A 27,611-nucleotide genomic window follows, 5' to 3' on the forward strand; every position below is an offset into this window, starting at 1 on the left:
ATGTTCAAAATATATAAGATTCTATCACTTTGCATAATTTATGTACGGTATTTAAATTTCTTCCAATTCAAAGAATTGGTATTTCTACTAAACCTATCGATCAAACATTTTAAGTAAAATACTATTTGGTATATATTTATTTATTATTGTGTACCGGTATGGGGTGTAGGGTTGTGTGTATGTATTTGTTTATTTGTTTGTTTGTTTATTTGTTTGTTTGTTGATATATTTGTTGTATTATTTCTAATGAATTGTTAATGTACTGCTATCACAAATAAACTAATTTTAAACTGGACTAACTTCAATGGCAATGAACAGATGAAATATTTATAAATACATTATTGGATGGAATCGCACTTCAAATAAAATGAAAATGTGATGTGCCATATGGTTCATTAAACCTCCAGGATCACATTGACCTTACCATAAGAATCCAAAATATAGATTTTTAAAAGCGATTCCCTTCCATTAGTCAGTGAAATGAACCAATATTATATTAGATTATAACTGATGGTTATTAGGGGCTTTTATGAGATATTTGTTAATGTGTTTAAAAATTATGAGCGGTTTTATATTGCTTCAATGTTGCTGGTAAATGATGATGATTTTAAAATATTATTATTTTCATTTAATGAGATCGATGAAATGGACTAGGGATTGTCCATTCTGTGATTTATAAATGTTTAATACAAATACAAGTGCATTATTTGCAAATTTACAATTGCATTATCATGGCTACAAAAGAGAGTGTCTGCTATTATAGGAGCATATGTATGTCTTTCATGTTATCAGCCCTTTGTACGGATCCACCATCTTGCTTAGCTACCAAAACGAGTTTCTCTTTGTAAACGCATGCTCAAAAAGCAATGTGCCAGAAGACTTTTGCAAAGCTTACGCGATAATTAAAGCACACCACATCTACATGAATTGCAAGGGCATTTGTCAACCGGGGATGTGTGGGGTGCATCCCCCACACCACCCCTTTTGATTCTAGAATAATGCCAAGTTACGGAAGTTTGTATACTATTGTTGCTTGGTCAGACAGCTTTTGTGCAATCCATGAAAGATCAGCAACAGGCTTGATGTAAAGGATACAGCAGTTTAATCAGCATGCTGCAATAATATTTATAAACAAACTTGACTGTTTATTTTCACTTCATGCTCTTTCACTTTGATGTGAAAATGTTGATACTTGTTTTAGTGCTGCAGATAGTACATAGCTGTGCAAAAACCATGTACATTTACATAACAATTCAACTCCTGACAAGATAATGAACAAAATTTCCCACAGATCTGATACTTGTAAGGGATGCACTATTAGACTTCAAGGATGGAATAATAAGCACCCAGGGACTGTCTTTTGGAATTTGCAGGAGAGCATTTTATAGCTCTTCTGGAGCCTCCAAGGAGAGCTGTTTAGAGCATTTACAAATGGTCAACTACATTGTAAGGAGAGCTAAAAATCACTCTCCTATATCAGATTTAAGGAGAGCAGTAGAGAGTGATTGCTCTTGCTCTCCTAAAAAGGCAGTCCCTGAGCACTCCTTCCAGCTCACTAATACATGTAGCATGACAATTGGGTATAAAAAGCAAACTCATCTTGGCACTTAAATTGCAGTGGCAGATTGACATATAATGCAAAATTTTATGTTTCTTTTGTCCTGAAATATGTGTAACGTTCTTTTTGCATGTCAAATTTCCAGTTTGACTTTCAAATCATATTATAAGTTCTAATGAGCTGCTTAGGTGTTCAGGGCATTGATTAGGTTGACTATTATAGTCAGGGTTGTCACCAGGACCAAAAAAGAACTGGTTAAAATATCGAAGCTCTCACGCCTCACACTATCTTTTTAGTGAACGCTAAATCGGGGACCGGGGAATAGTCTTTGAGGGTACCACCCCCTAAAAAAAATTTCTTGCTCTTTTTATGATGAAATATCATCATCTACTTGGGGAAATGAGTGCCGGATGGCCCGTCCGGCGTAGTGACAACCCTGATAATATAGTGTTTATTTTGTGTTATAGATGGAAAAACAAAATTAGTGTTTCCCAGTGCTTTTTTCCCCAAGCAGGCTTAAAAATGGAAAAGTATGATAATTCATAGCACAAGGAAAAAAAATTCTTTTGTGTGAAAATGTTTAATAAATCATAGACAGTAACACCATGGCTGTCGAAAGATTTAAAAATAAATAAATAAATAAATAAATAAAAAGTAAAATAAATAAAAAACAAACAGAAAAGACACACACACATAAAATTAATTTTTTTTAAATGAAATTATTTTGCATGTGATTGCCTTGTGATATACTCAAAAGTGCATTTTTTGGTCATGAATGTTTTGTTTGCCTATCTAAAAGAGAAATATGTAGGCAGATGTACATTATAATTTCTGTTTTGGTGGTCAATTTTTAATCAATTGAGAATGGAATTTACTAACTATATAAAAATCTAGATAGTATAATATTTTATCACAATCAACCACATTCAGGTACTTGTCGGGTATGTGTTAAGTTGATAAAAAAATAAACAAAGAAGGAAAAACTCTCTCCTGTATTGTAATTGTAAATGAACCATTCTATCAAAAACTACAAACCATTCCTCAGGGAACCAGACATACCCCTTCCCCTTCACAAACCACCCAACCATAACTGCTTGCAGCCCTTTAACAATACCACCTTTTGTTCCATTGAATTGTTTTTGTTCAAACAGAAGCCAAGGAAAGCAAACCGCCAGTTCATTCATTTGATATATCACACAATTATGCAGGTCTTTAACTGGTGGACCTTCAGAATTCCTTTCCTATTATTAATCAATCTTTTCACCTTTTTTTTTATTATTCAATAGGCATGTCCACACGAGGCTTTTGCTTAAAAGCAACATGTTCCTCAAGCAAAAACTTGGGAAATCTCTTTTGTGAACTTTCTTGAGGGTTCTTAGTTTGCACCCAAATTTATCTCACAGAATATTTTTGGATTTTGCGATATCCTTGAGAGATCCCCAAATGATCCTTGAGTGCTACTACCAGGTAAATAGCCCCATTTTGCGATTCTCGAGTGCTGAGCTTAACCTATGACCTCAGTTTAATTATACTTATAGGCCTATATATTTAATATGGGTCACTTCGGTACGCCATAGATCACAGCATGGAAGTACTGATCACAGTAAGCTTCTGGTCTGTAATAGAACCTGCTCATTTCCCTCTAAGGCCCTTCACATTTGATTCTTAGTTTCCTGTTTCATGGTTGAAAACAAGGGATGAGGCGACTTTTAATTATTAATTATCTATTATTTAATTTATTTTAAAACAAGTGGTCGCATCCTACATCAACCTGTTTTGACTAGGAACATGCATTATGTTTGATTTTATACATCAGTAATGGTACAGTTATGTTCTTTGTTTATTCATCATTTAATATAGTTGATATAAGCAAAGTCAGAAAGTAACAAATGGAAGTCATTAAAAGTTATTTTAAAAGAGAAAATCCAAAATAAAAATAAAATAATTAAATATTTTGCAATTCTCTACTTTGGACGCGCGAGGGAAACAGGAAACTAAGAATTAATTGTAAAGGGCCTAATCACGATGCCCCGATTAGCGACAGCAGACGAGCATGTAGTTCGTGTCGGGAGTGTCATTATTGGTATCAGTAATGGGCTCGGAGCTAGTGCTAGGTTGTAATTCGCTGTTGTAGTGCAAGTTAGAATATGACCATTGCTAGGTCAGCTGGATCACGCTTTTTTTGTTACGAACCACTGATCGAAATTATCACAACACAAAGCCTATGGCATATCAAAATTTGGAATGGGTGTATGAGCCTAGGCTTGGAGCAGTAACCAATGGTTACTAACGTGCACTACGACATCGAATTCCATCGAAATCAAGCATAGCAAAACTCAAAGTTCCAGTCTTCACTAGAATCGTGTGGACACGCAGTAGGGGATTGACCTAGGATTGAATAATGAATATCAATGCTTGAGTACGCCAAACCTCAAGGATTCTACTACTGTCTGAACACACCTAATTACAAGTACACTAGATTGCAAAGATAATTCTTCATGTAATAATACTTAGGTATTGTACAATGTAGAGTGTGTTATTTTATCATACCATAGTGATTTTTGTTTAGCACTTTTTTTTAGGTCATTTGATTTTGGAAAAAAAGAAAGAAATTAGCCGTACAAATTTTGATGACTGTAATTATGGTAGAATTGGTAGAAACAAAACACTCTTTTATTAGTTAAAATACAAAGAACAGGAAGATATATAAAGTGTGATTTGATTATTGTGGTTTGCTGTGATTTCTTTACAAAATTGTTTTTTAAGCAACTAAAACAATCGCCAAATCATGATATGCCTGTGCAATGTTTTGATTTGGTTAAAATAATCGTAATGCATGATTTAAGGCTGTTTAGGTTTATTTCTTTAAAAATATAATAATATCTTCAATATTTCTAAAATTTAGTAATATTTATGATGTGTTACACCCAGGTTGTTATTAAGGTCGTAAAATTAAGCCCACAAATGATACCAGTTGTGTTTAAATTTGAGTTTCTCAATATTTTCCTATCATTACCTCAGATGTTTTTGTCAGCAGAAGGTTCCCTTTCCACATATTAAACACATTGATCACTTGACTTACATTTGTATTAAAATAGTGCTCATGTTTTCAAAAACTTCCAAGAAGTCTTTTGTCCATGCATGCAAACGATACCAATGACCAAGCATAATTTGCACCATGGTATGAGGGTTCCATGTTATGTATGAAAAGAAAAATTGTGCTGTTGCTGCCAATTTACATGAACAGGGATTCATCAAGATAAGTAAGGGATCAAGTTACACATATTCCTTTAGGACAGAGAAAAAACTTTGGAATGACAAAGGAACTTGTATCAAGCATATCTTCAATATATATTCACTGTGTAATTTGCCAAATTAGCATTTTGAGAGCATTTGTTATGGTAGTTTTCATTTTTCAAGGATGTATCATTGTTTTTATTGCTCAAATTTCCAAACCGAGATGGTCATTTGCATTGGTATAAAATAACTTTTCCATTAAATTAGGCCTTTTGTGAATATTTAATTAATTTCAGGTTTTGCATACCAAATGATGTTACTTCAGCTCAACAGGCTTTTTCCAAGTATAGCCCTTTTACAATAACTTCTGACATAAGAAATTTTTTAATTTCTTATAAACTGTCTCTAACTCTGCATGTATCTGTAAATGAGATGACAAATAAGCAAACTCCTGCTTGAACATTTGTGATTAACCGATAATGTCTTGGGCCCCCCCGGTATCCACCAAAAAGATGCCCTTTAGGTAAAAGGTTGACAAACTTCAACATCTTTTGACTACCATACAAAGGCAAGGTAAAATCCATTCCTAACATCAATTTTTTGAACAATGTAAATAGGAATCCTTCATGTCGATTCTCATTGCTCTATGATGAAATGCAAAGATGAAAACCATTGAAAGGTTTCGGCTTAAAAGTTCTGTCAACACACAGGCAATCAGGGCCAAATGTATGCTGGAGGAATGAAAGCTAACGTGGTGTGATTGAGAGAGAATGAGATGGAAGGGGATTGAAAGAGATTTGTTGGGGGATCTGGGAAGGATAAGAATTTGCATAGACTATGCAGTGCATTTGCAAACAAAGCAATTTGAGTGAATACTTTTCATCCATAGCTTAGGTTGGGATACATTTATCATGGATCTAACTGATGAAATATTCATGTAACATGCTGGCATCATTGGCATGTACTATGTAGTATACTTCAATGGACAGTCCGATTTTCTGTACAAAATATTTTGCCCTTTTGAAATTGAATCGAAAATAATTGATATGAAAGAAATAATTTATTTCTGTGATGTGTCCATACAAAAAAATTACCTTGATTTCATCTGTACTATATCCCATTTTACATACACCCTAACCTAGAAAATTTGACACTAATTATAGCTATATGGCCCATTTCACGGTTAGGCGCCACTTTTTGATTTTCAACGTATCTGGCCTGGTGTGTAAAAAATAATGGGGTTACAGAATTGACTGTTGGTGATTTTTCATTGTCTCTGTATAGCCTACCTCCACTAGCTTAATCGGCCTTTCTGCTTTTATCTTTCAGGGTGCACAGGGGTCAGAAGTGGTCAAAAACCACATTTTACTAGCAACCTAAAAACAGACATTTATTTTCCAATGCTGCCACTTTTAACTATGTTGAGCCTACCAGCTGCTTTTGTTGTTTTTATGTAATGAACAAGTTGCACTATACAGCCATAGATGAACAAAGTAGTAGTTGTCAGTTAAACTAGCATGAGAACCATTTAAATTTCTGAATTCGGATGTGACATTTTCCGTTCACATCTATGTACCTTATTCAATGTGGAATAGATCGACTAATACTTTACATGAATGGCAAACTAGTGTGTTTTAGTAAAGTTCAGAGTCTTGTTACTATTTGTTGAACAAATTACACTTGTTGCTCTTAATAAGTAGATACAGCGATATTTTGAATTTTTGCCAACAAATTCCGTTCACAATTTTGTCACATCCGATTAATTTTCCAAATAGTATAATTTATTAACAAATAAGTGGCAGAATTTGTTCTCCTTGATTTTAAAAATCTCCTGCTATGAGCTATCTAATGACACCATTTAATGAAAACTCCTTCATCAACTTAGCTTGCAGATGTCATTTCAAAGTTTCCGTTCACATGTGTCACATCCATGGTACCTGTCACATCCAAAATAGTTTCTTCAAAGAACTAAGACAGGAATGGGACTAGGATGCCAGTTTGAAGTTATTTCATTACAGGTTTGTGGGGGATCAAAAGGCACAATAAGTTTTTAATTCAGCATGCCTTCTTTAATTGTGACAGGAGATTCAAAAAGCTTCAATTTCCGTTCACATGTCACATCCTCAAAATTAGTAGTTTTTAGGCCAAAATACTTAAACAGCATGATATTTGACTTTCTAAAATAGGTTTATTATTTCATACATGTCACATATGATTATTTCATGGCTTTGTTGTTGTCTTTTAGGGGACAGTTTTGTATACAATTTACAGAAGCGGATGTGACATTTTCAATTGTGAACGGAATATTTCAGTATTATAAACATTTTGCTTGGCAAAAATATAAAGGGTCAGGAAAAACATTTTAGCATTGCTCAATTCAATAGAATCTATCAAAATATATGTGTTAGAAGTGCTTTAAAGCTTATATTTTGACAAGCAAACTGTTTATAATAATGAAATATTCTGTTCACAATTAAAATGTCACATCCACCTCTATAAATTGTAAACAATGTTTTAAAATGAACACTAACACAGGTTAATATGTTTCAATATATCCCATTTAATTTACTGAGTGTGTGAAAACTCTTTGAATCATTATTTTCTGAAACATACTCTGCTTTACAATGTGTGGTTTCCGTTCACATTGACATCTGTCACATCCAAAATTGCACAAACATAAGAATCTTGAATTTGACCTGTGCTTTCAAACTGGCTGATATTATTTGTGAACATTACCCATATTATGACCATCAAAGCTGTGAAATATCAGAGTCATTCATTGATTATTAAAATTGTTGAGTAAACCTTTTCATGTCAATTTCCCTTTTTACCACAAAATTACATGTAAGTAAGTGGCCATAAATTTGTCATTACACAACAAAATTTGCCCAAATTTGGTCAGAAGAGAGCCTATGACATACTTGTTTATTTTAAATATCTATTATATATGTATTGGACAGTAAAAGTATAAATATTCACTACTCAATATTTATCAAATTTGTTAAAAATTACATAACATGAGATAATAAATTATAATTTTCTTCAAGAAGTAGAGAGATTTAAGCTGGGAAATGATATTTTTATGAAAATCTGGTCTTATGTGGAAAAGAAAACCCCAATTAAATGAAATTTAATCCATTTTGAAAATTTCAAGTTTTTTTCACCAAAAGTGGCGCCTAACCGTGAAATGGGCCATATATAATACAAAATGTACATGTATTGCAATGCATAAAGTACATAACAGACTGGTATTATGGTTATAAATACTCCTCATGATAGGAGGGAATTATCAGCATGTATATGTTAGTCTACTTCATAGCCCCTTTTTGAAATCTACTCATCTCACAATGTTTACAAGTAAAGAAAGAGAACTGCTCCCATCCGAGAAACTGTTGCCTTCTCTAGGCAGAGCTGTCACTGGGGATGTGTTGTGTTAAGGGTATAACTGCATTAGCTGGGGTATTAAATTGTTAATCAAAAAGGGACTGCAAAGCAGCCTACATGTAAGTGGACTAGCATCAATTATGCAATTATGTAAGAAAATATGACGCGCTAAGTATTGCTGCTGGATTTCGCTTAAAAAAATGGTTTAAGTAAGTGCACAACACCCAAATTACTCTACATGTAGGATGTGAGAGAAATTAGTAATACCATACTTCCACTGTAACACAGATTTGGACTAGTATCAAAAATATAAATATATCTGCCCTATAATGATAAGGGTGAGAAAATATGAAGGCATTCATGTATTCAGTGCTTTCTTTGTGCATATTTTACACATTACTTGGCGTAATTCCTGTCTACATACAACAATGAGGTCATGAACGGCAATTATGAATATTTCTTTCATCGTATTCATAATTGACACCAGGCAATCGGAAACTAATTATGGTAATTGTGAGCTTTCATTATCGGATGGGTTATTGTAAATGGCAGGATTGCCAAATTTAAATCCAGTGTTATGATAAAATAGAATCAATCATGTACTGAAATTTGCCCTGGATCACATTTTGACCCTTTTTGAAGGTCTATCAATTGGTATGTTGTTTTTTTGGACAAATAGCCCAAATGTGTCTAAAATTTCTGGAAATTTGGTAAGGACAGCAAAATTTTGATATAAAATTGGATCGATTGAGCCCATATTTATTGGTTGAGCTACGAGTTTTAAAATATTTTAAAACTCATAGCGAGACCAATAAATTTATTGGTTCGATTGAGCCCATGTTTATATGAGTCTTAAAATATTGGACAAGAATATTTTAAAACTCACAGCTCGACCAATAAATATTGAGCGTAAAGCATTCAATTTTATCATTATTATGTGTTGGATCCAATATTTTCACACACTTGGATTAATCGAAACATAATAATGTTTTAAATTGTACAGAAATGTGGGCTTGGAATTTGGTATGATGATTTTGAATTTCACCCAGGATCTGACTGTGATTTCACAGACACTTCACTACTACCCCAAACTGGGGTACCTTTTCATTTGTATACGTTATATAGTAACTCATCTGATGAGATGTAGACTGTACAGTGTACATACATGTAGAGAATTGCCATTTTCAAAAAAAAAAAAAAGATCAGTTTTGAGAAGAAATGAATGTGCATCTGGTGCCACAAAATTCTATTGAGTGAATACTTCCTTTGAAATACATAGAGGCTATACTAAGAATTGCAGTGATCAAGCATTCCATTTAGTTTTAATTGAATATATGGGTTTTATAAATTCAATTGATTCATTTTGCTTGCGGCATTATGATCCATCAAAAATGTACAATGAGTGGTATTTTTTGAGTGATGTCTGATGCTGTTAGTGTATTTTCATTATTGTGTTTGAACTCAATAAGATTTAAAATTATGGCAGTAATACTCATAGAATATTAGAAATTGATTTGCTTGCAGACTGGGTTTATTTAGAGAACAAACCAAAAGTCTGATGACGTCCTATAAACGAAAGTCTGTTCGTTAGGAAGCTGACCCCCTCCCACCCTCCCTGAACTTGTTTTGACTTGTTTGTTTACAAAGGTAATGAGACTTTTTGTCCCCTCACTCCCCCTAACAAATGGACATTTCATGAGGATGTCATCGAACTTTTGATTGTTCCTAGAAAGGAATCAAGTTTGTATCACAACATTTTTGGTGCATACACAATCAGACCTGAAACATTTCCTCTTTTTAGCAGATTTCAGCTTTTTATCTTGATCAAATTTACATGTTTTCTTTTATTTTCAGTCCAATTTGAGCCATTTTACCCCAATATTACACTGTTTTTCAGCTTTTTTTAAAAATCATTTTCATCGTTTTAAGGTTAGTTTCATGTCTGCACAATATAAAGTCTTCACATAAAGTAACTCAGCCATTATAAATACGCTTATTTCTTCAGAAATATATTTCAGTTTTTTATTTTGAGAAAGAAGACAACTTGTTAATAATTTCAACAGTCTGAAATAAAATATGTTGTTGGATTTGAGCCAATGTTAACAATCGGGTCTCATGACTTTAATAAGCTGTTATTTAGCCTATAACTTTATCAAAACCGAGTTCATGCTCTTTGTATGAAGCATGGGGCATGAACTCAAACAATGTAACCCGACTACTACGTGCCAAAATTTTTTTAATTTCATAAGTGAAATTTGATATATACAATGTAGATCCGAAATTCAAGTAACATAGATTGTAGGGATGTCATATTCGGCCAACTATTTACCCATGATAAAACCTCAAAACTTCCTCAAATAACAATATCATCCTCAAGTGCTTAATTCAGTCACCCATATATATAGTAATCATGACCCATTACATTCAAGGTGAACTATGTTTTGTGAAATGAGGTCATTGCAGTCAACGTGTGGGACAGGGGCATGACCTGCAGTTCATGAAATGTTTTGTGTGCATTCTACATTTTGTCATTTTTTTTAATGTGTGGTTTTTTAAGAAGCTTTTTTTTTAATGGTTTTATATGGGGTACTGGATTCAAAATTGATTTGATCATAGACTGTCCATGGTCTATGATTTGTTGAACAAAGTAGCAGTGTTTTATCATTCAAACTTCACATTATATGTGGGGGTAGAAGGAACTTGTGGAAAAAAACTTGTCACATAATATTAAAGGCCAAGTAAAATAAAAAACATGTTTCACATGTTATCCCTGTTTTGAAAAAAAAGGATGAAGAGGGGATTTTTTTATTTTTTATGGCAAAATCGATTAAATACCCATACTTACAATGTATAGCTGTTTTAGCGTACATACAATGATGTCTGGAAAAAGGAGGACCTTTCTATTTTATTGTTCTTAGAGGTAGGCCCATCTAATGATCACAAAACCTTCCAAAAGTGTTTCTTGTTTATTACAAAGGCTATAGAAAGCATCTCAACTTCCTAGACATATTTTTTGAAAAGTTATAACTGAATTTCAGAAAATAAAAATATCATACTTGAAGAAACCTCCAAAAAGGAAGCGGGATGGGACATGAAACATGTTTATTTTATTTTTTTGGGGGGGCCTTATGAAGAAATTTGAGGTCATGTTTTCAGACTTTTTTAACATTTAAAAGTACAGTAGCCCTATTTTATTTTGGTTTAGTTTTCAAAGTAAACAAAATGTGGGATGGTTAAGTGGTTCAATAACATGTGGTTTATAAAGTGAGAGTGAACCATTCTGGTAGGCAACTTTATAACAGGTGTACAAAAAGGTGTGACACTGGTATGTATTTTAGCTGGTATCAATTTGCTCCAAGAATAGCACTTATCTTACAGTGTGTTTATACTGAGCACCTTGCATTACTGCGCTTTCACATTCACCCTCATTTTAATCCTCTCATCTTCAATGGGTCGTTTCTACTGCGCTGTAAATGTAGGGTAACAATTCACTACCCACATATTTAGTGATGAGAGCGGAAGTCCAGAAAATAGTTTTTGTGACCTTCAAGGTCAGATTTTGAACACTCACACTGTATTTTAGTTAGGCAAACTTCCGGTATCACCCGCAAAATCGTCAACCGAACTGTTTCTACTGCGAACATTACTGCGTATTCAACACTATTAACCACCTCAATAGGTGATTGACGGATTCACTTGCATTACCGCGCAAGGCGCGCATTCACTTTCTCCCAATCCGTTTCTGCTGGGGCTGTTTCTGTGTATTCCTGAATCCTTGCATCACCCTGAATTTACCCACAACCGTTTGCTCAGTAGAAACATGCTGTCTGTGTTTTGAACTGCTAAATAATATAGGCCTATAAGGCACAGGCAATCAGGGCCAAATGCATGCTGGAGGAATGAAAGCTAAGAGAAGAGATTGAGAGAGAATGAGATGGAAGGGGATTGAAAGAGATTTGTTGGGGGATCTGGGAGGGATAAGAATTTGCATAGATCATGTAGAGCATTTGCAAACAAAGCAATTTCTGTGAATACCTTTCATCCATAGCTTAGGTTGGCATACATTTATCATGGATCTAAGAGTTGAAATATTCATATAACATGCTGGCATCATTGGCATGTATATTTCAATGGACAAGCCAATTTTCGGTACAAAACATTTTGCCCTTTTAAATTGAACCCGAAATAATTGTAATGAAAGATAATAAAATTTATTTTTGTGATGTGTCCATACAAAAAAATTAATCTTGATTTCATCTGTACTCTCCATTTTTGATGAGAGCGGAACTGCTAAATAATATAGGCCTATAAGGCATAGCAGAAGCTCCACTTCACAGCTGTCAACTAATTTTACTCTTTAAAAATAGGATAAGTCTGAAAATAGCGAAGAATACTAAAATGCTATATAAATGTATGTACCGATTATTTATACATAGACAATTTTAGATGCAGATTTCAAATCTAGAGAATACTGAAAAAGCATCTTAAGATGTAAGTACTAGCTCTGTGTAGCAGGCGTTTTGTATTGACAAAGTCTTTGCCAAAGACTACTCACGATGGGGGGTGTGCGGTTGCAATCAAGGGGGATGAGCAGCGAAGCTGTGTGTGAGGTACCAAAGGCACAATAGAGCATTGAAGCTGTGACATTGAGCACAGTAGTTTCTTTCCTTATGGGTAATATAGGCCTACATGTAGGTACACGGTCTGTGAGCACAAACTATAGTATTCTTACATAGAGCATAGCTAAATTGTGATTTTCGGTTCCCTTTAAATACACATAGCCTAGCCTAGATGTGTCTTTTGTGTTGTGTGTTGACTTTCATGGCATGCATGGTTTGTGTTTATGAAATAAAATGATACATATAACCCACGATAAAACATAAGTAGAACCATTGAATAAATTATGACCTGTGAGGCTCATGATGGGGACCTGTTATGTGCAGTAGTGCCATGCAATAAAAAGTACATGATTTGGTTGAGAACATTAATTGTCAAAATGATTGAAATATTGTTGATTCATGGTTCTAGTATGAATAAAAAATGCATACATGCATACTGTTTAATATCCCTTTGAGGCTGCATTTCGCACATGAAATAACTTGAAGAAAAAACAACACTGGTTGACATTATCTTCATATGTAGTTGACCTGTGATCCTATTCCTAACCTAATCTAAACCAACACTAATCTTACCCCAACCTTGTTACCCTTAACCTAAAGCACTTACCTTAATCTCTTACTACCCCAAACCCTTATAGGCCTATTCTTAACCTTAAGTCCTAATCTGAATTTAATATCTAGTGCCTCTGTTCATGATGCCCTCGAATAACATGCATGTTGCAGGGCGCGAGACTGCAAGTTGTCCCCTCCATTTTGTTGGAACACATATTTTCTGATGCAGCTATTGATGTTGTGAAAAGTAGTTCTGACAATAATTAATTTTATTAAAGTGAGTGCAATAGGTGACAGTATCTCATAAAATTAACTACGCCTAGATAGTTGTGTCAGAAAATGTTCCAACAAACCTTGTGGTGGGCCAAGTAACCCCACTCTCCCTACTGTACTCTTTACAGAGCTATTAAATCATAATTAACACCCTAAACTCAAACTGAAAACCCAACACTAAAATTATGTTATCATCATACATTTATGTAATATCTATTCCTTCCTATAAATTGAATAAGCCTAAAATCATACCAAGTCGTCTTCATGACACTATGAGATGAAATATGAGCTTGTTTTGTCTGAAAAGGATGCTGTTTGGGCTATATAATGTGATCAGAATCGTGCAAAGGTGGCAATGTGTCTTGAATATGATATCTTAAAAATCAATGCCAAGTTCAAAGAATAATGTCAAAAGGAATGTATAATGAGTACAGTACTTGATATTTGTACTTGATATACTGCACACACAAAGTATCCATACTCTTAAAACAAGCAATTTCTCAAAGACACTAAACCTAAATTATCAAATGAAGTAGCAAATTATGGAGAATGTTGTTCTGCATATTTTGATACCGCATTCGGCACGGTGCGACTATATTTTCCCAACTTAAAACCAATTTGAATAAAATGAGAGAGCATTATAAAAGTGACAAAAGTATTTACTTTTCTCTCAAACTTACTGTGAGTAAGTGTTGATCTGTCATGCTGGAATGAGTCCGTTATACAACATGTAAAGCCAGTGGGAATTCCCTGGAAAGAGGAAATATCCCAAACTTGTCACTTTTGAGATGCTCTATTTTTCCATTCACATTGGTATAACTTGGGGGGAGTCGCATCGTACTGAACATGCTGATTGAGGTGTCAAAATACCATCTATTGATAATTTTTTTGGGCAATTTAGGTTTAGTGTGTCTTAAAGATATTGTTTTTGTTTTTGTTTTGAAAGTGTGCAGATACTTCTTGTGCACAGTATACCATATTGTTGTGAGCCAAATGCATTTACTTTTCATCACATTGTGTCTCACCTATTTGTTTGTAACAACATACAGAATGTGGCTTTTCAAAGGGGAATGTCTCTTGATATCATAATTCATCAAATCACTAAGACATCTCTTGATATCATAATCAAATCACTACATGTAAGACCTCAAACATGGTAAATCTGTTGAGACATAGTACCTTCCCTAAATGCTTTTGCCAGTCTGAGAATGATCTTGGACATGTTTAGGTACACAAACTCATCTCCACAACTAGAGGTCGAATATTTGATCAATGCTTGTTGAATGCAAGTTATTGAACTATGGCACTAGGAATTACATCGTTATAGCTCATAGTGTCAATTGATGTCTCACAGGGACCAGAATCGGTGGTGGCAATTAGAGTTCACCATGATCACCTTTGTGTCAGTGTTTTGTATAATGATGAAGAATGTTATCACTTCTCAAGTCTGACAATACTGTGAAACTTTGCCCCACATAAGTATTTTACTTTAATTTCAACCATAAAAGTTATCTGTCAATATATGTGACACGATCAAGGGAAATGAGTCGCTTGTCGCTAATATTGATTTTGAGATATTGGCAAAGAAAGGGTTCAAATTCTTTTGTTTTTATTGTTTTCAGCAATTGATAAATTGATGTTACTTTGCAAAGGAAACTCGTATCAACATGGCGTTTTCAGTTTCTGAAAGCTCTAAATGTCCTCTTTAGGAACCTATGTAAAACTAATTTTCGACCAGGGTCGACATGTGACTCATTCCCCTTGATTATGTCACATATGCACCCTTATTGTTTGACTGTATAATGCCCCTACATCCCTACACTACAGGTAGTGATATCAGAGCAGGGCTCAATTTAACACCTGTACGTTGGACAAATCCAGGCCGTAAATACGCAGTCAAGCTGTTAATGCTGGTGGGCAAATTAGATACACAGCCAACACAGTTGCCAACCGGTCCAAGCTGAAACTGGACCAGTCCTTAAAACTGTGAAGCTAGTGCAAGTCCTGCGTCAGAGCATGGTCCAGTGGGGGTAGTATAAACTCCTGTGCATTGACTGACCTGTTTGCATATATACATGTTACATGTACATGTACGATTAAAGGTGGTGCATCTGTATGTACACATGTGGAAGTACACATACTTGCGACCAATGATACTTCCTGCGACAAAGTACTGATGTCACTGCCTTGAGGAAGCCAAATGGACTAGATCTCAATTTGTCACCCTGTTGACTTGTGCGCAAATTGAATATTAAAATGCTGGCCAAGTTATCAAACATTATTTTGAATGTAACACAGTGAAATCTCAAAAGACTTGTTGTGGTATACTTTAAAAATCCAACAGCTTTGAATTTCAATTGTGATCAACTTTGCATAATTCTCTTTTACACTACAGATTTTAATGTTTTACACTACAGATTTTAATGTTTTAAGCATAGAGATACATTGCACTTGGCTGTGTTTTAGATTTGAGGGTTAATTCAGGTTAATATGACAATTGTACAGCCATATGCAAAGTTGAAGTTTAAAATTGCATATATGTTTTGATGTCTGCCAAAAGCAAAAATGGCCTAGCACTTGTTCAGTGCGTAGGAGACCGTGACAGGCCCTCTCTGACATTACAAAATCCACCAGTCCCAGGCGCGTTTGAAGCAGCCCTCGAATTAACCCACGGCACCCATGGCATTTTGCTGTGGGTGCCCATCCCCACTGCCGTAATGCCCTCAAAATATGTGACCGTACACCACGAATGAGCCGTAAATGTCCTCAATTGTATTCTGAGTTACAGTGTAAAATGGGCATGAAGGTCATATTCATAGCTATTTCAATTTGGTGCTACGTGTATCTCATTATATGAGGTACACGTAGCACCAAATTGAGGTACCTATGAATACGACCTTCATGCCCATTTTACACTGTAACTCAGAATACAATTGAGGACATTTACTGCTCATTCGTGGTGTACGGTCACATATGTCCTTACCAAAGGCAGTCACTTGCCGTGCCCTCTAATGAAGTTGCCGTCGGTGCCCCAGCCGTGCCCCTTCAGATCCTCAATTCGAGGGGTGGTTTGAAGGCTGCTTTGAGCTGCGATCCCTCTCCTGAGCGCAGGGAACTGAAACCAGTTCCAAAATGGCCCATCCTCCAAAATCAGGTTCAGACCAGATCATTTCATAGCTGTGCAGTGGAAAGAAACATGTCAGTCTTGCCTTCTCAATGCCAAGTGATGAAATGAGGAGTCTCATTTGTTTACGTGTTATCTACATGTGATGTCAATTTATAGAGTGTGGGAAGACAATAAAAGTTATTACATGACATCTTGTTTAATTAATTAGTGGCTGGTTACATATCTCTCTGGTGACTGATGCTGCTGCTGTAGTAATAGGAGAACATGGCAGGGCATGTAGGAGGCTTTACTTTAAGAATATGGATGCAAATTTCTAACAAAATGCACTCTGCGGAATATGCCCAGATGTTCATTTTACACCTTATAAAGAAGCCAACTGATTGGGCTATGTGTGTGTGTGCTGTGGGGAGGAGGTCCACCTGCCCAAGGAGGTAGTAAAAAGACACCTTTAGACGAACAGGTTCACTTTGTTATGAATTTTGTTAATATTGAACAATTCCAAAGGAAATGGAAGATTTTTCAATTCACATACTAGTATAGTGATGTTTGACTACTAGCTACTATGCTATTAGTTTCATCAGACTGGCAACCCATCACATCTGATGGTTTCCTTTTATACCCAGGGGCGGATCCAGGATTTCGCGAAAGGGGGGGCACACCTGAAAATTATAAAATGTAATAAATGGTCGCGAAGCGGCCATCACGGAGGGCTTGCCCGACGCAGGGGGGTGTCTGAGGGGGATGTGCCCCCTCAGAAGGGAGAAACTTTTGGAAAATGAAGACCCAATTGAAGCCATTTGGTGGACCATTTTGTCACTATTATTGTGTAAAATTTTAAATTTTGCAAAAAGACGGCCCAGAATTGAAGCCATTCGTGGACAAGTTTTGACCTCTTTTGTATAATTGATTGCTTTATGTATAGGGCCTACCCATAACGTTATGCCGACACGGGCAGGGGGTGTCCTAATTGAAGCCATTTGGTGGACCATTTTGGCACTATTATTGTGTAAAATTTGAGTTTGAAAAAGCGAAACTATAAAATTTGCGAAATGACAGGCCAATTGAAGTCACCTTTTTCACTGTTATTGTACAAATTCAGAGTGCTGGGTAGATTTCTTTTTGACATGGGGGGGTGGGTGAAAAAAAATCTTAAAGTATAGTGAATCCAGCACCTTTTGGCGACAGAATAAGGTTATGGTACAAAAAATTTGCTATTTTGAAGTTTAACTGATGAAATATGGTGGAAAAGTGGAATAAATGCGCTCGAAAATTTGCACTTTTGGGGCTAAAATGGGCAAATATGAGGTTAATTTGGTCAGAAACCCATATTCAGGTGTCAACATTGGGGCAAAATTTGGCAAAATATTGGGGAATAAATCCCCCCTCCCCCTCCCGGATCTACGCCTATGGTGCTGGGTGTGAAATCCAGAAGTTTAAAACGGGCAGTTGTTTATATAGGCAGGGGGTGTCTGATGTTCCCCCTCCGAAATTGGGAAATTTTGCAAAATGAAGGTCCAATTGAAGTCATTAGGTGCATCAGTTTTACACTATACGAGAGTATATCATTGCCTTTAAAAACAAAACAGGGCCCGAAGTCAGCATAGAGTCCGTATTAATACTGACTATGGTGACAAAATGTGACGGGCCCTGCATCATCGACAGGCCAGCAGTAATCAACAAGCACTGCCTAAAAGAATCAGGCCTATATAGGCCTACTAGTATTATAGGGCCGACTTCTGATAGACCAGACTGTGAGCTATTGTGCGGTTTATTTGGGCATGGGCCTACTAATTAATTACGTGCAATTTAACTTTTCCCCTTCTCCTTTTCTCTTCTCCTTTTCTCCTTTTCTCTTTTTTTCCTCTTTCTCTTCTCTTCTCTCTTTTCCTCTTTTTTTTTTGGGGTGGGGAGGAAGGGGGCGCCGCACTCTGAATCCGCGCATGGAGAGATGCCCCCCCGGTGTATGATACTCACTACAGATTTATTAGGCTATAGGCCCGACGATTTTCTTTCTTTCTTTCTTTCTTTTTACGTTGTTCCGTTTTCTTTTTTCTTTCTTTCTTTTCTTTTCTTTTTCCCTTTCTTTTCTTTTCCTCTTTTCTTTCCTTCCTTCCCTTCTCTTTCTTTTCTTTTCTTTTTTCTTTTTGGGGCCCCCCCAAAAGGGGGGGGGGGGGCACGGGCCGGCTGTGCCCCCCTCTAAATCCCCGCATGTTTATACCCACTTGTTCAAAAGTTGACTTTGTGTTGTTGTGTCTACCAAGAGACAAAAGGTCCAAATTTGAGATTCAAAATGTCCCCTTTTGGTGTTTTAAAAATTACTTAATATGTTTAGCAGTAGTATGCTTGCACTAAAATGTCCACTTTTCCCAAATTTAGCAACTTAGCTTTTCCCAAATAATTCCTGGCTACTACATGTAGCCATCCTCTGTACCCACACAAGAGTAGACAATTTAATTAGAGCAGTAATATTCGGTTAAGATTACTTTGTGTTGAGCACAATTTTCCATCAGTGACAAAGCAAGTGTACATACATCATTGAGTAAAATAATTAAAGGGGTATGGTCCAGTTTTACATTATGTTCTGTATCTTGATTGAATTGCTTTGAAGTACACACCTCACATGTGGGGTTTTCTTCTGATTACTGCTTCTTATTTGAGAGACAAACTTGTGACATGTGGAATATTGTCTAGGAAAAAGGGAGTTAATGAACTACATGCTAGATATATTTTAATACATAAAAATCCAATTGAACGTATGTATACTTTATTGCTTGTTTACTATTAACTTGGGAAAGACAACATGTCTTTAACATGGACACAATTTTGATACTACTTTTTTTACGTGAACATAACAAAAAAGATAAGGTATATCTGTCTTGTGCCTTTTGCACCTGTCATGCATTTGGCTGTTCCATTTGAAATTTATACACCCCCTGTGGAAGACATGACCTTAAACTTCCACACAGCGTGTGTGAATTTCAAATGGGGTTACCTGAGAGGGTGATTCTATTTGAAATCTTCACTCCCTGTGTAGGAGATTTAGGCCATGTCTTCAACTGGAATACACCATTAGATTATATGAATCTATACACATATTCTTGAGGATGGCAAACAAATATGAAATATATTAATGTGGTTTTATTTTGTTGTTGTCTCATTTCAGTTCATAGCCGAATTCAGAAGATTTTCCATCAACGGCAACAATGTGCCGACTTTTGAAGAATTCTATGCATTCCTTGAGAAGATCCATAAACTTAATGACATACCATTCCTAGTAGGCTACACAGATCCCCAGGGAGATCTGCTGCCCATCAATAATGATGACAATTATCGCAAGGCACTACAATCTGCAAAACCTGTGTTAAAATTGCTGGTACAGAGACAAGGTAGGTACTTGGTAGCATCAGTCCTTTTGGATAATTCCTGTATTTGTTTGCAAAAAAATCCAAACTGCATCATCACATCAATGGTTACTCTTGACAGGCATGGGCGATATTTTGATTAATCAAAGATAAACAAACATTTTTTTGATTGGGTAATCGATTAATTTTTTCAACACCATAATTAATGTATCCATATTTTGTTAATCAAAAATAATCAAATGGGTACATTTGACATTGACCTTTCTTTACAAAGGATTCTGTACAAAAAAAACCCTGTTTTACAGGTGGAAGAATCGGTCGGTCTGGCTTTTTTTTTCTTTTTTCTGGAGGCTAAAATGACCCTAAAATTTCACCAAAATTGGAAAATCTGAAAAAATTGTACATGATTTTAGCAAAATTACAAAAAATAAATTCTCCAAAATGCAACTTCTGGGTCGTCAAGCCTGTAGAACAGGCTTTTTTTCTCGTCGCCTTTAAAAATGTTATTGATTGAAGAAAGTTTCTCATGATTTTAAAGAAATTTAGGCCAGTTACAGTAGTTAGCTGATGTGAATTGGTCAAATTGTGGAATCATGCAAACAGTAATTACCTCTGGCACAAATTGCTGATGTTATTTTGAAGCAGGCTTAACAATGAATTCAAATATCACATTTACATTTTGTGTAGGTCTTGTGGTTCTTGAGAACTTTATTCATTCAACTTCTGGAAGATAGAGGAACAAATTTTCACAGAAAGTAGGGTGTTATTGATATGGCATATTTGCACTGACTCTCTGATCCATTATTATTATCTTCTTCTTTTCAGATGAAAGCAATGATGTTCAATTTGGGACTGTGATGCCAAAGAAGAAGGGCATATTTGGAGCTTACCTTGGTGAAAATAAACCGTTGTCAGCCATCCCCAAACACATCGGTCTACCTCAAGACTTCCGACGTGTGTCAGCCATCATAGATGTCGATATTGTTCCCGAGACGCACAGGCGAGTCAAGCTACACAAGCACGGCTCCGATAAACCTCTAGGGTTCTACATCCGTGATGGCACCAGTGTGCGTGTAACTCCGCATGGACTAGAAAAAGTGCCTGGAATTTTTATATCTCGGTTGGTACCAGGTGGCCTGGCAGAAAGCACAGGGCTTTTGGACGTTAATGATGAGGTCCTGGAAGTCAACGGTATTGAGGTACAGGGTAAAAGTCTAGACCAGGTCACCGATATGATGGTTGCTAATAGCGCCAACCTTATAATAACTGTGAAACCAGCTAATCAGAGAAACACTTTGTCCGGTGCCAAACACAGGCCCATGTCAGTCATCTCGACGGTCACAACCACGTCGCAAGCATCTCTGAGCGAAGCTGGTAGTGTTGAGGACTTGAGCGACGATGAGGTTCAAGATCTGATTCAGCAGACCTCAAATTTACAGACTTTGGAAGAGACTAATGATCGGTCCGAATCCAATGGGAACGGGACGGTACATACAAATGAGCATGGAGGCGGTGATGGACAAGCGCCCCTTAGTAGTAATGGACAAACAAAAAATAGCCCAACAATAGAAATTGTGCCGCCTCCTGCAGAGGAGGAGCGACCAGAGTCAGATCAGGTTATGGAGAATGGTACGCTGACGGAGTCATCATATAATGAAGAGAGTCAACAGACGACGGTGACGCTTTGAATTCCATGTTACCCAGACTTGTGCCTTGCGTATTAACATGTAGTACAGAGTATTGGCTAATATCTCATGTGGTGGTATGAAGGTGTCATCTCATTGCAGACGACAAGAATATTTTAATTGAAATCTTGCTTACCAAGTCTAAAGCTGAATTTATATTTGATCGCTTTAGCAGAAAAGCGATTAACATGCCATGCACTGTGTGTACTTCCGTTTTCACAGTGTTGAGCCGATCAATCGAATCGCTTTTGCAAAAACGATGCCGCTTTTCGGCTTTTGCGAGTTGAAAAAATTTCAAATCCCAAGCGATGTATCTTGTGAATGCATCAACCAATCATTGCCCACCGACTGGATGTTCTAAACATGTATGTTGTGTGGGCTTTTAAATTGTTGTCTGCAATCGCTGTCACTGTGTTTAGTATCAATGTAAAGGTGACAAGCGATGCATCACAAAATTATGTGATTAGCCATCGCTTATGCATCGCAATCGCTCAGCTATCTAGAGTATAAATTCAGCTTCACAAGTGTAATGTGAAGAACACAGTATTGCCTTGCCTTAGAGATTATTAGCCTTGTGCCATCTTGGCTGGCATGTATGATGTGATCTGATAACCTCTATAGCAAGTCTGTGTACTTTCAGTTCAAAAATTGAAAAGGATAAATAAAATGTGTCTACTACAATGTATGTAATGTGAGCAAATTGTAGATGACATAGAATATTTTGTCCTTTCAATTTTTGTTCAAAAATGATGATGAGCAACAATGGGTCATATCATACTATAGACAATAGTATGTTTCGTCTCAAGTTGAGACTGAGAGTAAAGCCATGTTGGATTTTGCAGGGGTAGATGTGTAGAAGGGTAATTTGTCTGTACGTTAGCGGCACAAACACACTGATTCGAATCAGCCACTGCAAAATCCAACATGACGTTACGCACTTACGCTCAACTTCAGACGAGACACACTAATTTGGTTCACCTCAAATTTGGTAGGACGTACGTGCATATTTCGCATCAAATCGAGCATGTAAAGTTAAACATCTTGAGTGTACACGCATGCGTGTACAGGAGCGGTTTGTCGGCACGCTTGCGGTGCAACCGTGAAAAAGCATTGAAGTCACTACCGAACTTGAGGTGAACCAAATTCTAGTAGTCAAAACTGACACCATCTTATAAACCATGTTGCTTCCACCAGCTCTTGAACTCACTACAGTTCAACAGGTATCAAAGTAAGTTACTAGCCTCATGATGTGTTAGCCAATACTTATGCTGCCCTACAACTAACATCACCTTATGATGGTTCTCCATGTTTAGGTAGCCAACTGGAAGCCATCAAAAATTGTCATAGTGCCTGTTTTCACAATTTTGCACTCATGTTTTCAATTGCAAACGGTTATTATCAGGTTAGCTTTTTCAATGTTGTAACGGTACATACACAGTGTATATAGATTTTTATATACGTGTACCATTATCGTAAATCGATGAATCTGGAGATTGGAAATATTGGATGATATGAGTGTAAGAAAGTTGTATGCAATAGCTGCTTTATAACATTTGATGATAATAGCTGCTTTGTGTATTTTGATTTGGTGATGTTGAGATGCCAATTGAATTTATAGTTATATAATTCACCTTTCGGTAAATCCCATAAGCCTTTGCTAACTAGTACACCTGAGAACTCGTCATTTGACGTCACACCGACTTGCAATGCGCAATAACGATGTTCGATAAAGGTTGTGCACATCAGTGTGACGTGAAATGACAAGTTCTCAGGTGTACTCGCAAAGGCTTATGGGATTTACCGAAAAGGTGACTTGACAGAAGGTTGCTAATCACTAGCCAAGTCACTGCATACTATTTTAGGGTGTGAACTTTGGTGTGAATCAATTCTGAATAAGGTACTGGATGGAGTTGGGTGCCTTACCAACAGAGCTTCCTTGACTGCTGCTGTGCTTATAAATGCACTATAAGACAGGGCTCCATTAAAAAGGCTCCCTTTTGTCTGCAACATAGTGAAGAATCGTTGTAGTCACTAACAATTGACTGCAGTTATATAAACTGCTTCAGAAATATGTTATCAATCATACAGCAGCTTTTGCAAATAGGACTTTGTTGCACTCAATAAATGTAAATGTACACATAAAATAGTACTAATGTGGAGGTTGTAAACTAAGATTTGCTTTATATCCATGTATGTGACACGATCTGATCCACCCAGGCTGAAAGAGGTAATTGTAAAAGTGAAATGTAAGTAAAACATGGGCTATCCTGTTTGAACTCCACACATACACCCCGTGTGGAAGACATGACCTTAATCTCCCAGGCAGATTAAGGTCATGTCTTCCAAAAGGGGTTTCATGGTGTTAACACTTTGCATGGTGTTAATAACTCCTGAGTTTCAAAGTTGCCATCATTGGCCTGATTGGATCAGACTATCTGGTGTGACATACTGCATTTTGGTTGGGCTTTGAATGCTGTTGCAAACTTGTGTGGCGTCTGCTTCTTTCGCTCTTACTTGGACCACCCCTCTACAGAGTACATGTTCATGATGGTCTGCAAGAAACAAAGAATATTTGTGACGTGTCATGTCAAAAGGAGACACTTTTGGGCAGGATCGTAAATGGAGAAATAGCCAAAAATCTGCCCGGGGTCATTTTTTCACAATTTGAGTTTGTTGCGAATTTGTGATGTTATTAATGTTAAAAATATTGTCTGATAGTTTCAGACTGGAATATAACTGGCATCTTGTATTTTTTTGAGACATTTTTCAAGGTAATTCCTTCTCTCAACATTGTCAATAATATTTTTAAAGGTCGATATCTCAATTTCCAATTTTATAATACCATAACTTACGAACTCAATATCTTTGCTTAGGAATGTCCGATTTCATTGGGGAAAACGGCGTCGTGGAGCAAAATATCTCTATATTTAAGATATGTCAAAACATCAAAATTGATAACCTGCCCCAAAGTGTCTCCTTTTGACAGGACACGTCACATTTAATCCTGTTAATAACACATACAGGTGCAGGAGTGTCTATTTCTTTGATTCACATGCCAGACAATGCAACAAAATAGGGCAAAAACTTGAAAGTTCTATTTTAGGTACATCAAAAATGCTGTGAAGCAGAACTGTCTGTCGGTGTATCAATCTCTTGCACTCGTTTAGTATTCACCTGACGGTGGCATTCTCTGTATATTTTGTGTTCATATTGTACACTCAGAAAACATTCTTGCAAAAGATGCCAAATCAGACATTACTAAAGAAATCTAACATATCTATGGTTTTGTATTTATAAAGAATTCTATTTAACAGTTTATATAATGCTATACCAAATAATATGTGTTGATTCAGAAGACATATGACTGAAATGGCGACAAAGTTTGTCAGATTGAAGCTTTTGCGGGAACGGCAGATCCACTAGATTCATCCTGTACCTATTTTCACAATGTTGGGCTATTTCAGTTAATATCCATACACCCCCTGTCGAAGACATAACCTTAATCTCTCACACATGGAGGTGTAGATTTCAAATAGAGTCACCCATTCAGGTAGCCCCATTTGAAAGTCACACTCCCTGTGTGGAAGATTTTTTGTCATGTCTTCCATAGGTGTATGGATTTCAACTGGAATAACCCATTGCAGCTGTTTACTTACAAAACTTTGACACAAGAATTTGTAGCACTGTGTCACAATTCTTCGGTAAGCAAAAAAAAGTTTTTTTAAAAAAGCATTGTGGCAGATAGTTTATCAAGTGTGATACATTGTATACTTGTTTGGTGTAATGTAAGTAACTTTTGCACCATTGTCAAATGTTTTTCATGCACTTTTTTATAAACCTGGTACATGATGATGAAAAATATTTCTGGTCAAATTTCTAAATTGCACAGAATAAGAAATGTAAGTTTAAATACAGAACTTGAAATTCACACTAAAGTTAATTTTTTATTTCTTCCGTGGTCGGGATACGCACTGGTGATCGGCGATCGCGTAGAAGTGGCGAGGTCTCCTCCCCTTATACGTGCCGACGACCAATGGGTAAACCGTCTTGTTGTCAAGACTGTTGATCAGCCAATCAGCGTGATTGTTTATCGCCTGTGTGTTTACGCTCATGTACGCGATATGTACAGCTCTGACCATGGAAGAAATGAAACATTCACTTTAGATCATCCAAAGTTGTCAGCTGTGGTGAAGGAATGACTACTCATACCAAATGGAGTAAATCTCTTAAATTCAAAGTGTCCTTTAATCTACAATATGCATGCTGTTTGCACCAAAGATGTTATACCATTACCAAGAAGCTCTGTACTAGTACCATTTTTACATTTTTTAAAGAAAGAAAATTGGCAGATTAGTTACAAGATGCCAAAGTTATTAAAATCATACTTGGCACATAAGGGTTTGCTTTTATTATACTGATGAAGTTTAGATAACTATTAACACTAAGAGTCTACTGGGATCCCAAACATTCTCCTCTGTCAGTACATAGTTCTTTAGCCTCAATAGCCTTCTACATGCACAAAATGACCTTTGAGTGTGTAAGGTACAAAAAAATCTTCTTCCACAACAAGAGGTTATCTTTTGAGCTATGAAATGTCAAATGGAGGTAATTGGACTTTGCTTTTGGAAATGAGATTGGCTCATAGTGTAACTGTCCCTTTGCTGACTGTAGAGGGCGCTGGTTTGCCATGATTGTCACCTGCACTTGGTAAATCACACAGTGCACTTAATGGGGACAGTTTATAGTATTAAGCCGGTAATAATCATTATGTGGAAATCACAATGACAAGCTCATTAGGCGCCATCTTTTTCAGTGGCCTGAGTTGCACATTTGATTCATCTGTCCTTGATTTAGGACTTGAAAAGAGCAGCTTATCAAAGGTATCATGACAAAGACTGGCACCAAGGTAAATAACTGCATATGGCACCATAATACCTGTGCCTTCGGTATTTGATAGCTTGAATCCTATTAATAGATGACACCTTCTGGAGTGTCACAATGGTGTGTGGGATGTTCCAATTCATTTTGAAGTTGGATAAATTCCGATTTTATTTTGGTCACAGTATTCAACCCCAAGTTTTTGTGTGAATGCATAACTTGTCACATAAGGTAAAGTTTTTTATATCAAAAGGCACAACGTCTAATTTGGTCCTATAGCGCTATCGGTGTCATGTTGGGCAGGGACAGGCGATTTGCGTGGAACTTTTTTTCCGCGCAATCTCCGCGCAATTGGGAATTTTTTTCCTATGGGCAGGGATACATGATTTGCACTGAAAAAAAGTTCTGCGCAATCTCCGCGCAATTTGCTATTTTTTTCCGCGCAAATCGCCTGTCCCTGATGATGGGTACCGATGGCTCTTGCTATCGTACCCTGGATATTTGCACTGTTCTTTCATTTTTTATTTAAATGAAAAATGATAATGCTGCAAATGTTAATTACATCACAAGGGTATGATAGAAAGAGTCTTCGGTACCTAAGTGGGCACTGATAGTGCTATAGGACCAAATTTGGTGCCTAAGATGTAATTCATATTTATTACCTAAAAAGCCTATTACTTTTGTTTGTTTCAAAATTTGATCACCATATTTCAAGTTGAAATTTATTCCTGTGGAAGTTCTTGGCAGTTTGTTGTTGAGGTAGTGGATAAAAGTGATATTTCATGTAGTGAATGAATCCTTGCTGTTGACTTATTGCAGGCACATGGCTAAGCTGATGTTAATATTCAAAATGTAGATGTTTAAAAAATTGCGCTTTAAAATTTGTATATACATTTGTAAAATGCACCATAGGGGTCACATAGGTCACCATTATCT

At 36.3% G+C, this 27,611-nt stretch overlaps 1 protein-coding gene across 1 annotated transcript in view; it reads left to right on the plus strand.

The window, feature by feature from the left end:
* The window catches only part of LOC140135848 (partitioning defective protein 6-like), a 50,803-nt gene extending 24,116 nt beyond the window's left edge, over positions 1–26,687 (plus strand). Inside the window, exons 2-3 of the mRNA XM_072157488.1 lie at positions 19,914–20,136; positions 20,938–26,687. Of these exons, the coding sequence (XP_072013589.1) occupies positions 19,914–20,136; positions 20,938–21,800 (1,086 nt within the window). The 3' untranslated portion in view covers positions 21,801–26,687. The remainder of the gene's footprint in view (positions 1–19,913; positions 20,137–20,937) is intronic.
* The last annotated feature ends 924 nt before the right edge of the window (positions 26,688–27,611 follow it).

Source organism: Amphiura filiformis, chromosome 16 (assembly GCF_039555335.1).
Source record: "Amphiura filiformis chromosome 16, Afil_fr2py, whole genome shotgun sequence".
In the NCBI taxonomy this organism is placed as follows: domain Eukaryota; kingdom Metazoa; phylum Echinodermata; class Ophiuroidea; order Amphilepidida; family Amphiuridae; genus Amphiura; species Amphiura filiformis.